The sequence below is a fragment of the Protomyctophum bolini genome (assembly GCF_963924005.1).
Source record: "Protomyctophum bolini genome assembly, chromosome: 13".
NCBI lineage: Eukaryota > Metazoa > Chordata > Actinopteri > Myctophiformes > Myctophidae > Protomyctophum > Protomyctophum bolini.
Genome location: NC_137874.1, coordinates 26,085,299 through 26,099,937, shown reverse-complemented (window position 1 = coordinate 26,099,937; position 14,639 = coordinate 26,085,299). Strand labels below are relative to the sequence as shown.

Below are 14,639 nucleotides of genomic sequence, written 5' to 3'. Positions count from 1 at the left end.
CCATGAGGGGATAATCTTTCTCACCTAGCACATGAATCACACCAAAATGTTTTAAATATAAATTTTGCAGTCACGGTTAGTTACTCACTGAGGACATGAGCAGTTTTTGCACTGCACCCTTCTGGAGATGTGTCCCTATAGAAATATCCACGGAGCGCTGTCCTGGGCACAATCTGCAGCTGTAGCTGCAGTGTCAAACTAAAGCACAACCTGACACCGCAGCTATGATTGCATAGAGCTGGCCTACAGGGCACGGCTCCGCGGATTTGTCTATAATGCTGTTCATAAAAATGAAGGAGTCTGACTATCCGAGTCATGCATCTGTCCAGGCCACCGGGCTACCACGTTTAGGAGAGATTGCCTGGAATCACAATTTTTCAAATTTTTCGTCAAGGTTTGTCAAGCATCATTGTACGGTAATGTAATATTGGCGAGAATAGGACTTGCCGGACTGTTGGCATCATTCTGGTAATGTTTGGCTTTGATATACCGGATCTGTCAGGTTTCTCTCCTTACCTAAGGTTCCAAATTGGAAAAGCAATTTAATAGCCACTCATCACTCTCCATGAACAGATCTCTAGTCTGTGGTTCAGAAGAATTGTCTTACACGTGTATGGGTTTTCTAAAAGATCCAGATCTGGCATTGTCGATCAAATCTGATGAATGTCAAAGATATTTTATATAGGAGACTGATTAAGCATATAACCTACCTCATATGTAACATTGTTTTAAATTGCTAATTTTTTATATATATTGTACATAACAGTAGGTAAAACTTTAGGTTAGACTGTAGGAAGGAGTACATGTTCTACTGTATATTCGGAGCATGTTGTCCTGTGGTTTGTGCTTCAGCTGTAGCTCTTGGAGCAATAATACAAAACAATGTTGTCTTCCTAGCGGTTGAGTGCAGTGTCACTGTTCTCGTCGATCTAGAGTTAACCAGTGGCATTCTGTCGCTCCTTCAACACACATGCTACGTGCTAGCGTCCTTAACTACCCACTCTTATTTTCCCTAGGCATGGTGGCACTCAAAAGTTATTCAGCCTTTCCTACTCAGTCATTTCAAACAGCCAATGAAATTAACTTTTTGCATTTTATACCTTATTAGCCGTGGGCATAAGCTGTCAGTTTACACTCCTGTGTATTGAAACATGTGACATAGTTGACTAGTTTGAACCAGCATTGCCAGCGGACTCAGACTGACCCACTGAGGTGTCAATACAGAGTAAACACAACATTGTACTTCATTACACTGAGACAGTGTGTGCTTCACCACTAGAAATGTGGTTGACTCCTAGTCTGTACTTCTAATGCAAAGTCAAAATGGTTGAGAATTTACAGTTTGAAGGCATTACAATGTAATGTTTCAATGTACTGTACTGTGCAGTGTCATGAATGTTATATAATATAGCAATGCCACACATAATACACACTAAGACATACTGTACACGTGGCGAATAATGCTTTGGGACTGCCGAGCCAATGCAGATGAATGATGAGAATGCGAATGCAATTGTGTGTGAGGTGTATTCATCTTTCATAGCTCATGCAGTCAGGCCGGCAGGAATATTTTTGGAGTAATGACATCTCATAACAAGCCTGACTTTTGCAGCCATGTCTTTGGTCTGTATCAAAGGCGTATTGTGTATTATATTGGATATTTCGGATGAAATCTCAGGGCTGCGGTGGTGTGTGGTCTTATTGGATCATATTGGTTGATATGAATCTCCTCTGCTGTCCATTGTGCTGACCTGTAGTTACAGTTTGACCATAATTGCTACTATCCACTTTTTTTGCTGCAAGGATGCCTGACTTTTACGGTTTACCCATGATGGTCGTGTGTGCCTGCGTGTGTGTGTGCGTGTGTGAGTGCCCAAGATCTAAAGAAAGTAGATTGACTCACTCTCATCCCAACCTATGCCAGATTCAATGATGTAAAATCTTTAGCAAATCCTGATTCATCAAGAAGTTGTAGCACCAACAATGGCAACCCCATTGAGCCAAGTGGAAAGGTGGCACTATCTTGTGAGATTTGTCGTAGTTACTTTTAAATGGTGTGATGTCACATTTTCTTTTTCCAAGCCATTGTCATGGATCGAAAATAGGCTAGCCTATATACAGTACAAGGTCACTTGTGAGCTTGTAAATTGTCTATTTTCGTTTTTTTGACATGAGGCACAACAACCAAGTATAAATCAAGTTGTTATCAGCAAGACGCTACCAGCGCTAGCTCCATGTTCCAGCACACTCTGGAGCTAATATTATTCCCAAGTCTAAGCCCTACAGGTAAGAGCCAAATTATATATACTGTAGGCTACAACGTACTGTAGGTCTAAAATTGCCTTACCCTTTAAGGTCAGCCTAATGGTTCTCCTCCCCCAGTCCTTACCCCTTTAATTCCAACATCCCTGCTTTTATTGTGGCAATTTCTTTTGCCATTTGTTCCAGTTCAGTGGACACAGCGGCAGTTTCAGCCATTGCCTCCTGAGCAAAATTGGATAACATGGTTTGTCTTCTCAAATTAAGTAATAATAAAGATGTTAAGTCTACTCTGCAAAAAAAAGAAAAGAAAACTGCATGCTAAATGGCAGTGGCAGTGAATCTCTATATATGGATATTCCTCTGGATGTTTGTTTGGTTTAAGTCTTCAAGCCTGTTGCATTGTAGTGTTAGTCTTGGCATCATTGTGTTTTCTCAGCTTTAAAGCAATGCAGGATGTTGCCAAAGTTGTTGCTGGCTTCTGAGCAGTCTGTCTGGCCTGTCTTACTGGCTGCTGCCAACCCTCGAACTCTGGAAGCCATTGTTGAGCAGCAGTGTGTTCCACATCGCTCTGAGGACAGATATGGATCGGGTTGTTGAACTTGTTGTTATTCTCTGGTGTTGTCTTCACTCTAAAATAAACACTGTAGCTGTATCCATTAACAAACATGTGTGTTAAAGTGGTGTGTTAAATGTTCAAACATCGCACCAGGGATTGAATGTAGTATTTTAGTACCAGCAGCTAGAAATCTTTGAAAATGTTGATCATATACTCAGCAAGAAATCAAGCAGCAATTGTGTAAATTTGGCCGCGACTTCAGGGAAAGTTCAGGGAAAGTTTGATTATATCTTTGTGTATGTTGCTTAAGCATTTTATCTGTATCCACTATCCACTAAGTCCACTCAATGTAAATATTAATATTACAACTCAATCTTGCCAGCAGTTTGCAAAGAAGTGGAACATGTGATTGTCTTGGTGGCGGGAAGTGAATTAAATTGACTATTGCTAAATGCAACAATTATTTTAGTAATATTGTACCAAATGATAATACATTTTATAGCCCTAATATACAGCAAAGAGAGGATGAAATTGAAAGTATTGGAATTCTGAGTGTGCATGCGTGCAGTTTCAATACTTTTACTTCTACTCCATGGTATCTCAGAGTGAAATATTCTACTTTTACTCAATTATTTGGAAACTTTAGCTACTTTGTAGATTTACAATATTATTACAAAACATACATTTACCACTTCAGCCCTATCTTTGGATATTTGAAAATAGCCAATCTACAAGCTCACAAAGCGTCGTAAAGATCTGCTATTTTCAAATTATTTGTATAGGCCTACATTTTGAGCACTTGTGAAATGGGACATTCTGTGTAATGAATACTTTTACTTTTGGTACTTAGGTACTTAAGTATATTATTTTGTGAGTTTTATTTTTCTACATTGTGGTATTGGTACTTTTTAAGTACAAAATGTGTGTAGATCTTCTACCTCTGCTTGCCACATCAGGACTGAGACAGCTACAGAAGTAGGACAGTGCTCCTCCATCAGTTCATTTCATTGGAAATGGTTGGCTTTTAACATAATTCTCGTTACTCCCAGATATAAATTTCCATCACCATAAGTCAACACAGTTTTACGACCTACCTCTTGGCAAGTCCCTGAACTGTTTTTGGAATGCAGATGCACTGCATTGCCTCTGCCACTGACATCTGCAAATATAATATGCTTATGTAAATGTACACAACCTGTGTCTCTGTTACAAAAACTAAAAAAAATCCCCCATTGAACATTTCAAAGTTTCTTTCTTTTAGTTTTTGTATTGCATGGTGTTATTAAGTGAAAGTGTCTCCAAACTTTAGATAAAAACATCAGTAGTTGTCATTTTGCACAATATTATGAAGGCAATCCACACCTGTATTTTAAGATACCGGTAAAATAATCTGCAAACATGACCTCTCAGTTTAATTTGATCAGGAAAATGGAGGCTGATGAGTGGAACCTATGCCAATGTATATTTTCGCCCCTGTCCGTCCGTGTTTCTGTGTGTGTTCATCCGCCTGTCTGTGTACAGCGTCAGCGCAGTGTGAAACTGTGCTCGCACACTCCCTGGAGACAAGTGCACAACCTCTGCAACAATTTTTCACATCAGCCTATTATAGCGTCACCAGAACAGCAGGCGTATTTTTGCAGAAAACTTTTCTTATATTACAGGTTTTGTCCAAACATCATGCAAATCGGTACACATTATCTCTATTTGATCAAGATGGATCTGCCTGATTTTTCATATTCCATCCTGATTGGCTAAGATTGCCATCTAAAAGTTGTTCGCTTTGAACAAAGTGCCTCAAATCATGCTGCGTCTGACTGCCATGAAAGGCTGCCGAAGAAATGTCAATTGGCCTATTATAGCGCCACCAGGAGGCCTTTTTTCAAAACATCACGCAAATCGGTACACATTATGTCCATAGTCAATTAGTCATGTCATCAAGACAAATGACTGAATTCTGAACATTGCTGGCCCACAATTACCTACATGACCTGTCCTCTGAGGAGCACTTTTTGTAGTTAACAATCTGTATTAGCACCAGCGTTGCTCAGTAAATGTTTGTGATTATTGTTGGAGCACAGACTAAGCAATATTTGTACAATATTTGCTTCAGAAACACACACACACACACATTTCGATTTCTTTATTTGAATCCACAAATTACAATTAATTTTACAAGGAAACAAATATAACGGGGTTGACAGTTCATGTTCACTTAAGGATACACATGGCACCTCCTTCTCCACACAGACAAACTGCCTATAACAGACGAGACAGAACAGTATTTGGCAAGTTGTTTGGCTTTGCTTTTTGTCATGCCAGCTATTCTTAGGCCACTCATGGTCAGTTTATGCACATGGCCCAGCACACACACACACACACACACACACACACACACACACACACACACCTCTCTGTCTCTGTCTCTTTTCTGCATCCAGTTTGTGTACAATAATGAATTAGTCTCAGGGAGGGAAGTTGATCAGGCTATTTTGATCACACTCCCATTCTCATCTCTTCAGTTAAGAGCAAAAACCCAGCTTTGTGGGAGGTTCACCAGAGAAGCATATGAATGAAACAACAAACACACACACACACACACACACACACACACACACACACACGCGCACACACGCGCACACATGCACACACACACACACACACACACACACACACACACACACACACACACACACACACACACACACACACCATTGCACACACCATTGAGCCTCTTAAGCCTTTATTCTTGTGCATACTGTACATACAAAGTAAAAACTCAGTACTTAAATAATACTTTTTTTAAATAATGAAGTAAAACAATTATTGCTTTCCATAATTATTGCTTTCCCCCTCATTGAGTTTTTCTAGTGTCAGAGAGTAGTGTAGAGTGGCTTATTCAGCCATTATTTCTCACCTCAGCTAAAGTGCTATAATTTGTCTGCTACAGCAGAGCTTGTTCACTTTTTATCTGCGAATTGCTTATGACTTTCTGTCGAATAATATTCAGCTTCTCATAATTGTATCTGGCTTACTGTGTTGTTCATGTACTGCAGCCAAACTCTGTCCTAATATATTAAATCCTATTGAATAAGACTTAATTTTGATATGGTAATTAAAAACACCTGGACGACCACCTGTGCAGAAGTTTTAGGCAAGAAGGTGCGAGAACAAAAAGTGTGGCTAACACCAGAGACATGGGATAAGATAGAACAGAGGAAAGAGCTGAAACAGAAGATCAACCAGTGTCAAGATCCACGTGAGAAAATAGACCTGCGAGCAAAGTACAGGGAAGCAAACCGTCAAGTAAAGAAAAATGCAAGAGGTGACAAAAGGCGATTAATTCATGACATGACAGAAGAAGCAGAAATGGCAGCCAGACAGAAAGAGACTGTATGAAATAACACAGACTCTGTCAGGGAAGAACGCCAACCCAAGTAAGCCAGTAAAGGATAAGAACGGCAAGACCATCACCAGCGATGCAGAACAGAGATGCCGGTGGGTGGAACACTTCAAGGAAGTCCTAAACCGACCACCTCCATTGACTGTCACTGTTCCCAATATACCACCAGCAACTGAACAGCTTAATGTGAATACCAACCCCCCAACCAAAGCCGAAATCATCAAGGCCATCAAAAAGATGAAGAACGGCAAGGCTGGGGGTCCAGATGGCATCCCGCCTGAGGCACTCATGGCAGACCCAACAACGGCAGCAGAGATGCTAAAGCCCCTCCTACAAAATATCTGGGAGCAGGAACAAGTCCCAGCAGACTGGAGGCGTGGCCACCTGGTCAAACTACCCAAAAAAAGCGACTTGTCGCAATGTGGTAATTGGCGAGGGATCATGCTCCTATCCGTCCCCAGCAAGGTCCTGACCAGAGTCATCCTGGATAGATTGAGGGTAGCCCTGGACAAGAGATTAAGACCAGAGCAAGCAGGGTTTCGCCAGGACAGGTCCTGTACAGACCACATCGCTACTCTGCGTATGATAATCGAACAGTCCATTGCATGGCAGACTTCTCTCTACCTAACATTTGTGGATTTTGAGAAGGCCTTCGACAGCATGGACCGAGATACCATCTGGAAGCTGATGCAACACTACGGAAAGTCATCAACATCATCCAACAGCTGTATGAGGACTCCGACTGCCAAATCATCCACAATGGAAAGCTAACTAGCCCTCTTGAAGTTAAGACCGGGGTGAGACAAGGCTGCATGCCTCACCAACAATTTTCTTGATGGCCATCGACTGGATCATGAAAAGCACAACCAGAATATTTAACACCAACGTCAAGTCAGTTCTCCTCTATGGATCAGAGACATGGAGAGTGACAAACACTACCACCAACAAACTCCAGACATTTGTCAACAGGTGCCTAAGGTGCATTCTGAACATCAGGTGCCTGACAAAATATCAAATGCCAGCCTGTTGGAGAAAACCAACCAAAATGCCATCAGCCAGGATGTGAAGAAGAGAAAGTGGGGGTGGATTGGACATACCCTCCGAAAACCTACTGACAACATCACTAGGCAAGCACTGGACTGGAACCCACAGGGCAAAAGAAAAGTGGGGAGGCCAAAACAAACCTGGAGAAGATCAGTGGAGAGTGAGGCAAAGTCGACCGGATTATCGTGGGCCCAGTTGAAGAAAACTGCTCAAAACAGAGTCCGATGGCGGGGTGTGATTGCAACCCTATGCTCCACCTACTGTAGGAGCCTACAGGAATAATCAAATCATAAGTTTAGCCTTGGACGGCACAGTACATTACACGGTCTCCCAGCGGCAGATGAGTTGTTGTATCGATTGTTCTCCTGTCAAACCAATATAGGCTTAGCCTGTCTGTGTAGAAAACCTATCTGTCAATATTGGAGTTGTGGTCATATTGTGTTAGTTGCTTTTCAGAATCCAATTTTCTCTTAACCCATTGATGCCTGAGGCCAAATCTGGGAACGCCTTCTAGGGCCTGACCTAAGGTTTCTGAAAACCTTCAAATTCTGATGATTTTTTTTTTAAATAGTTATGTTGCTACATGTATAGCAATAGCTGATGAGACACAGAGAGCACGGCCGGCATCAAGGGTAGAACAACGTATACGTTACACCAGGCGTCAATGGGTTAAGAAGAGAAATCTGTTGTCTAGAGGTTGTGTGCTTGACAGGCAAGGTTGAACTTCATGTAGTGCCGTTACTTGACGTTTGTATCTTGACCTGTGTGTTTCTGTGCTCAGCCTTCAGTGGCCCTGAAGGTAAATATTGTATAAATGTAGTGGATATTTCTTTACACTTCTCCATCATGTCTCCAGTCCACCACTTTATCACCAGAGGGTTCTGTATACAGTAGCTACAGCATGTTGTGAGGCATGTCATTCTTTGCTTTATCATGTTCCCTTGCAACTAGTATACTGTATACTATACAGTAAACACCTGTCACCTCTCACTGTGTGATACTTAACCACTTTAACCACCTGGTAAAAAGTTTCCAAATGGTGAAAAGTGAGCTTGTATTTGTTTCTGTGTGACGTAATTAATTTACAACACATTTACATGAAAGATGACTTTGAAGAAGTAGTCATGTATTATGGTTTCTTTATGTATACCAACTAGTGTTGGTATTGGTATGCAAATCTAAATGGTCAAACCTTCATATTGTTGCAATGCTTGTGGAACTCTACATCTTTTTTGTGGGAATGACTAGCCTAAAATCTTTAGCCATATTTTAAACCATAATTAATCAGACCATTTGATAATAAAACTGTTAAAGTTGCAGTGTGAGGGAGATTTAGCAGCTGAATAGATTCAGTCTTACACCTGGAAGCTGTCCAATGTAGCCACAGTTTTGCACTGTTGACCACTAAGCACACCCTAGAACAGTTTTGGAAGTGCCCCAGGGCAATTATTCACATCCTGCCTTGACTTTTGATGCTGGCCTGTGGTAGTTTCACACAGAAACCTTGTTACAAGCTAATTATTATCAATTAGTGCAGTGCCCGTTCCGCTTGGAACATGCACTCCCTTGGGTTGTCAGCAACACACCCGACAAGTGCGAAGTCGATCAGATCAGCGTTTCACAAGATGCGCGTGCCTATTTAGAGCATGCTGGTTCTGGAGAACCACTCATCCGATCAGCTTCACACTCGGCATTGCACTCCCTTGGGTCCTCTGCAATACAGCCAGGTGTGAAGTTGATCGGATGAACGGTTCTCAAGATATGTGAAAGATAAACAACTGGAATTTAGACGTAAGGTCTTTTTCATTAGGCGATAAACAACCAGCGACCACTGATCTGAGCAAACAGGCAATTGTGAAGTTAAGTTACAAATAATATTTAAGCTGTAAAATTACATTTATTCATTAGTGTCATCTTTTTTGTCGTTTACTGTACTATTAGCTTATTCTCATCTTCTTGCCCTGTATTATATCATTTATTTGTATCAATATTTGGTTGTTGAATGAAAGCAAAATGGGCTTTGCATCTTTCCCTTATCTACTGTGTATCTGCTCTGCCATTTGTAACTGTGGTGCAAGGACTCCTTTGACCTCGCTGTCTTACTCTACATTGGAGTATGTGATTTTTTTTATATAGATATAGATATTGCAGCACTGAAATAAAATGAGAAAAGTAGTTACATTCTTCCAAAGAGAACATACAGCACAGAAACACAACCTGATGAAATGCTTGCTTCCTTAAATTCTAATCGTAATCTAATACTCTCTCTCTCTCTCTCTCTCTCTCTCTCTCTCTCTCTCTCTCTCTCTCTCTCTCTCTCTCTCTCTCTCTCCCAGAAGGACATAGCGTTGCAGCCACAGGAGTGTAGCAACAACAACCAGGCAGCACCACTGCACAAGAGTAGGCCTTCCTCCAAGGTCCCCAATGGCCTGAGCCTGGAGCCCTACATCAACCACCACCACCTCCACCGCCACCGACCCTCGGACCAGGAGAACAACCCCCGTCTGGCAATTGTGCTTGGAAAGAAGAAGAAGAAGCACCAGCCTCACAGGAAGAACACCACGGTATGTTTTTAACTCTCTTGTATCTCTGCCTCGCTGCTACAGCACAGCAATTCAGGCCCCCCCCCCTGCTTTCAAAGGCTGTTTTGAATGTGATTTGTTCAATTAATAGCCTCGTTTCAATTACCTTTATCTTGAAAGGCCAGGATGCAAAGGGTACATTTCTTGTTGTTGCTGTACAGTCTATGAGACTCTGAACTGAAGGTGGGCCTATTGTACTGTAGTTCCTGCGAGGGTGTTTATAGGACGTATTTAAAGGTTTTCCACTGCCCACGGACTCACTTCTCACAGCTATGTTCCAGTGGTTGTCCTGATTAGCGGCTCAAGCTTGTACAGAGGCATTGAACAGGATTGTAGAACTGCAATTGTTCGCTGATCATTAGCGGAAGACACGGATGTCTGGCATGGCAGAATACAGTCAGATGTAATCTTCAGAGGGTAATTCATGTTAAGCATTAAGACATCTCTTAACAATATTCACAATAGGCTGATAGGTGTGCCGTACATTATGCGGTGCACGTATGGTGATGTCCCTAGACTCCCTGTTTGGAGCCTTGCCGCCTTATGGGAGCAACAATGACACATCACACTCCTGTCGTGTCTGGATTAGCACACTGTCACCAGCTATTGGTTTTTGGGGTCATTGTCAATGAAGTGGTGCTGTTCATTTTTCTCCGGTACCGCTGTTGTATTTTGTGGATTGCTTGAGTAATAATTGAGATGTTTTTGATGATGATACTTTTTGGACTGTTTGTCAGACTCTTGTTAGTAGTAGATAAAGTTGATTTCAAATTGAAAAGTGTGATGCCGAAGACATGAGCAAGGAAGTGCTGTATATGATAGTGTGGATTAGGAAAACCATTGAGTAACATCATAAAGAAATAACTACCCCCATAGCAACCAACAATTACAGTGGGGTTGAATGAGCAGACATGATAAGGCAGGCATAGTGTTTACACAGCACAGAATGATAGTAACACAAAAAACATGCTGTTAAAATGTGAGACTTCAATGACATTTCACTTTATCTGCAGCGTTTTATTTGTTTTTGTTTGTTTTTGCTGTGATGACAGCCTTCATATTTCAGTATACTGATACTGCAGTGTGAAAACAGATGACACAATAACTACAGTGCTGTACATAATTCATTCATTATTTAGTAACTCAAGTATTTCCGTTCGCTTCAAGGGACTATGTACGGATTGTACGCATTCAGTTAGGTGGAAAAAAAAGTTGAGACATTGAAGTAGAACATCCTGTCCGGGAGCTGTTTAGATTATAGACCATCCCGGCTGTGAATGTATAGGTTGATTCTACCTGTATTTGCCTGTCTGCCACTTCTCTCCGTGTGCTGTCTGGATACTGCACACAGATGGTGCCACCTGCCACTTTCTAAGATGTCTGACACCTGCAGCGGCACATGAAGCCTGATTTATATTATGTTGCGCGCCAGTGTCGTATTCAGAAAATAGCAAATCTACAAGCTCACAATGTGTCTCACTGCGATGATTGTGAGCTCGCTACACCTTCATCCGACAAAGTATAATTCAGGGTTAAATATTGTGCATGTACATGAACGCGCAGTTCAGTACATGCTAACGTGTGTGTGTGTGTTTGTGTGTGTGTGTGTGTGTGTGTGTGTGTGTGTGTGTGCGTGTGCGACTGTGCGTGCATTAGCGATGTTAGTTGGTGTTGGTGTTTCTGCTGGTGATGGAAGGGGCTTTCTTCCCTGCTGTCCCTACAGCCTAGTCAGCCATCCACGTAGAACTGATATGGACAACTACAGCAGCTGTCAAAACCAGGTGTCTGTGTCGAGAGTAGACATGGATGATACATGATACACAACACACGCACGCAAGTGCGGACCCACTCGCCCACAGTGAGTGTCTTTTTGGTGTCTTTCACTCTCTCTCTCTCTCGCTCTCTGCATCCCTCAGTCACTCGCTCAACATTCCCCTCACACACATGCACACAGTGCAATCCTGAATGTTACTTTTGAGGGGTGCTAGCCCCTCCTATATACAGGTTTAATGTTTGTCTTTAGTTCAATGTTTAACGCCATTGACAATGAAGGAAAAATGTACATCATAATGTGCATCATTATGACATATTGTCTCTTTATTTTTAATGGCGTTTGTGTTGGCACCGTTTGTTTTACATCACCATTACATCACCTAATCAACATGAGTTAGACTTTAATATATTAGCGCCCCTCACTTAAATAACAAGCTATTGGAAGCTATTTTTCAACAACAAGTTTACCGTGTTTGGGGTCGGGGACGAGGCGCAGTCCCCCATATGTTGTGTCTGCTGTCTCCGTGGAGTCAGCGACAGCAATGCACAGCATGCATCATCATCCCAGTTGTAAAAAAGTGTGCGCTCCAGGGAAACTTATGTACAGACTACAGCCGATGCTGAAATCAGTTTCGTTTTTTCGGGGTTGATCAGTGAGCGCGCCGCCGCTGTTGAACTCACGCGTGTCGTGTGCAGACCGGTGCAGACAGACAGTCAGAGAGAGAGAGAGAGAGGGAGCGAGAAAGAGAGAGAGGAGGCGCGGAATGAGCGAGAATAAAGTAATATTTTATTATCGCGCTAATGCCCGTGCTTCATGGTTGAGGCTGGGAGTGAAAGCAATAAGTAGCACCAGTGCGACCTCGTTCAAATTTAACTCGCACATTAAGAAATTAAGTCGCATATGCGACCTAATAGGTTGCACGCTGGAGCCCTGGGGACAAACCCACACGGTAACTCTGTCATTTCTCAACCGTTTCGGACGTGGGGCGGCTCGCCGGAATCGGCCCGGCACCCTGGCCGTGGTCCTGTGGGTCTGGACCCCCCGGGGACCTCCACACGGAGTTGCACCACTCACTTCAGACGGGTGTGATTTTTACTTTGAGACCATTATGGGTAAATCTTTACATTCTTAAAGTTAAATTAACACTCCAGATGTGACACCCACCCAAAGACTATATTAGTAGTAATGTGACTGGGTGACATATTAAATCATATGGCCATCGTATCATCAATGCTAATATCTATAGTACAGTTTATTTATTTTTTATGGAGGGTCAGACAGTATAGGCTGACAGGAAACGGGGAGAGAGATGGGGGGAAGACATGCAGTAAAGGCCGTCGGGATCAGGAGTCAAACACACGGCACACTGCCAGACTGGATTACCAGCCAAGGTGCCTGGACCATTGAGCCATGGCCCAGGCCAAGTTGAAGATTTTTAAGTGGTATCCGGTATTCGCCGTGGTTTAGTGCATTTTAGTTTTACTTCACCTTCATTTAAATTGCATTGAATTGAGAGATAGAGAGGATAGTTGTTTAGAGTTTACACTAGATGAAGTAGGAATGCTAAAGTTTAAACACCAAACTACCGAAACAATGTAATGAATTAGTAAAGAATATCCTGAATTGGTAGGCCTACTATCATTGGTATTCATATACTCAACTTTGTATCATTATCTAGCTGACCATTTAATTGCACAAAATAATTTAATCACTTTGGAAATGAACTATAACATCTGTGGTGTTGACATACTGTACTACACTGATGAAGACAGCATGTTAGCATAACAATGAAGACATTGATGCGGCGAGTCGGTAAACTGGCGAGTTCTTCAGTATTTGTTTAAGTCAGATGCTGCTGATGACGTGATAGCAAAGAGCATAACAGTTATAAACCGTTGTCTTTGGGGCTTTGAGGGCAAATTAGCCATACAGCCATTTCATTTACTTTGCAGCTTCCCATTAATGCAAGATTGTTTTATCTGTGGAATAGAGAATTTACACATTGACCCCTGATGTGCAATAGCTAAACTGCAGTATGCATAATTGAAAAGATCATAATTTTGCGCCTTTTTTTGCAGCAAAGGGAGTGGACAAATTACGTGATCATAGTGTTATCTTGCAGAACCACAGTTTGACTATAATAAATCACCAAAGCATTGTCCTCCCACATGGTTACATTGTAACTAAGTATTTTTTTTTACCATGTAGCTATTCTATAATAAGACACATGTCTCGGGTGAGAGGCAATGATTACTGGGGTGGAGTAATCATGTTGTGTTGTGTTGTGTTGTTACTGTGCGTGTGACTAATTCACTTGACTCAACCAGGTTTTGGCAGATGCAGGGAATCAGGACTCCCTTTACTTTGACCATTATCCACTTAAGCCCTATATACTTTGTTATACATTGAATTGTGAAAACAGCTGATCCAGCTACTTATTTATTTACAGTACATGCCCGGAATCAGTCAGGGTAAAATGGTTAAAGGAGGAACATGAGAATGAGAGCAGGTGAGAAATAGAGAGCTTAATGCTGAATAAAATGATGAGCTTAGCCCCCATTCTCTCCTCCAGCGAGTCTACAAACCAATGTGTATTTTGTCTGTTTCTGGCACTGATCCAATGTACAGAATAACTCCAAGAGAGACTATAGGCTCTCAGGGTACGTGAAAAGAAGTAATTCCCTGACACTGTGCGTGTGTGCGTGTATAGTACCGGTCCTCCCAATATGTTGCCACTCTGGTGTGTGTGTGTGTGTGTGTGCGTGTGCGTGTGTGTGTGTGTGTGTGCGCGGCTGCGCGCGCGTGTTGTTTTTTATCTACTAACTTATTAATTTAGTCTTCACCTGTGAATTAGTTTCTTCTTGTTTTACCACAGGAGAATAAGGAGCTGCACTGTTTAACATTCCTGCACACATCTCCCATTGTTTTTTAAAGGATTTGACCTGAGAGCGAGGCCACTTGAGGAATATCCAACCACGAGGTTATGCAGCTGGTGCTCGTTTATGTGTTTGTGTGATAGGA

General features: G+C 42.0%; 1 protein-coding gene across 8 annotated transcripts in view; it reads left to right on the top strand.

The window, feature by feature from the left end:
• Nucleotides 1-14,639, top strand: part of auts2a (activator of transcription and developmental regulator AUTS2 a) — a 322,838-nt gene that overhangs the window by 63,870 nt on the left and 244,329 nt on the right. For all 8 annotated transcript variants that reach the window (XM_080780254.1, XM_080780259.1, XM_080780256.1 and 5 more), the window contains exon 3: nt 9,599-9,826. In XM_080780254.1, coding sequence (XP_080636380.1) covers nt 9,599-9,826 — 228 coding nt within the window. The remainder of the gene's footprint in view (nt 1-9,598; nt 9,827-14,639) is intronic.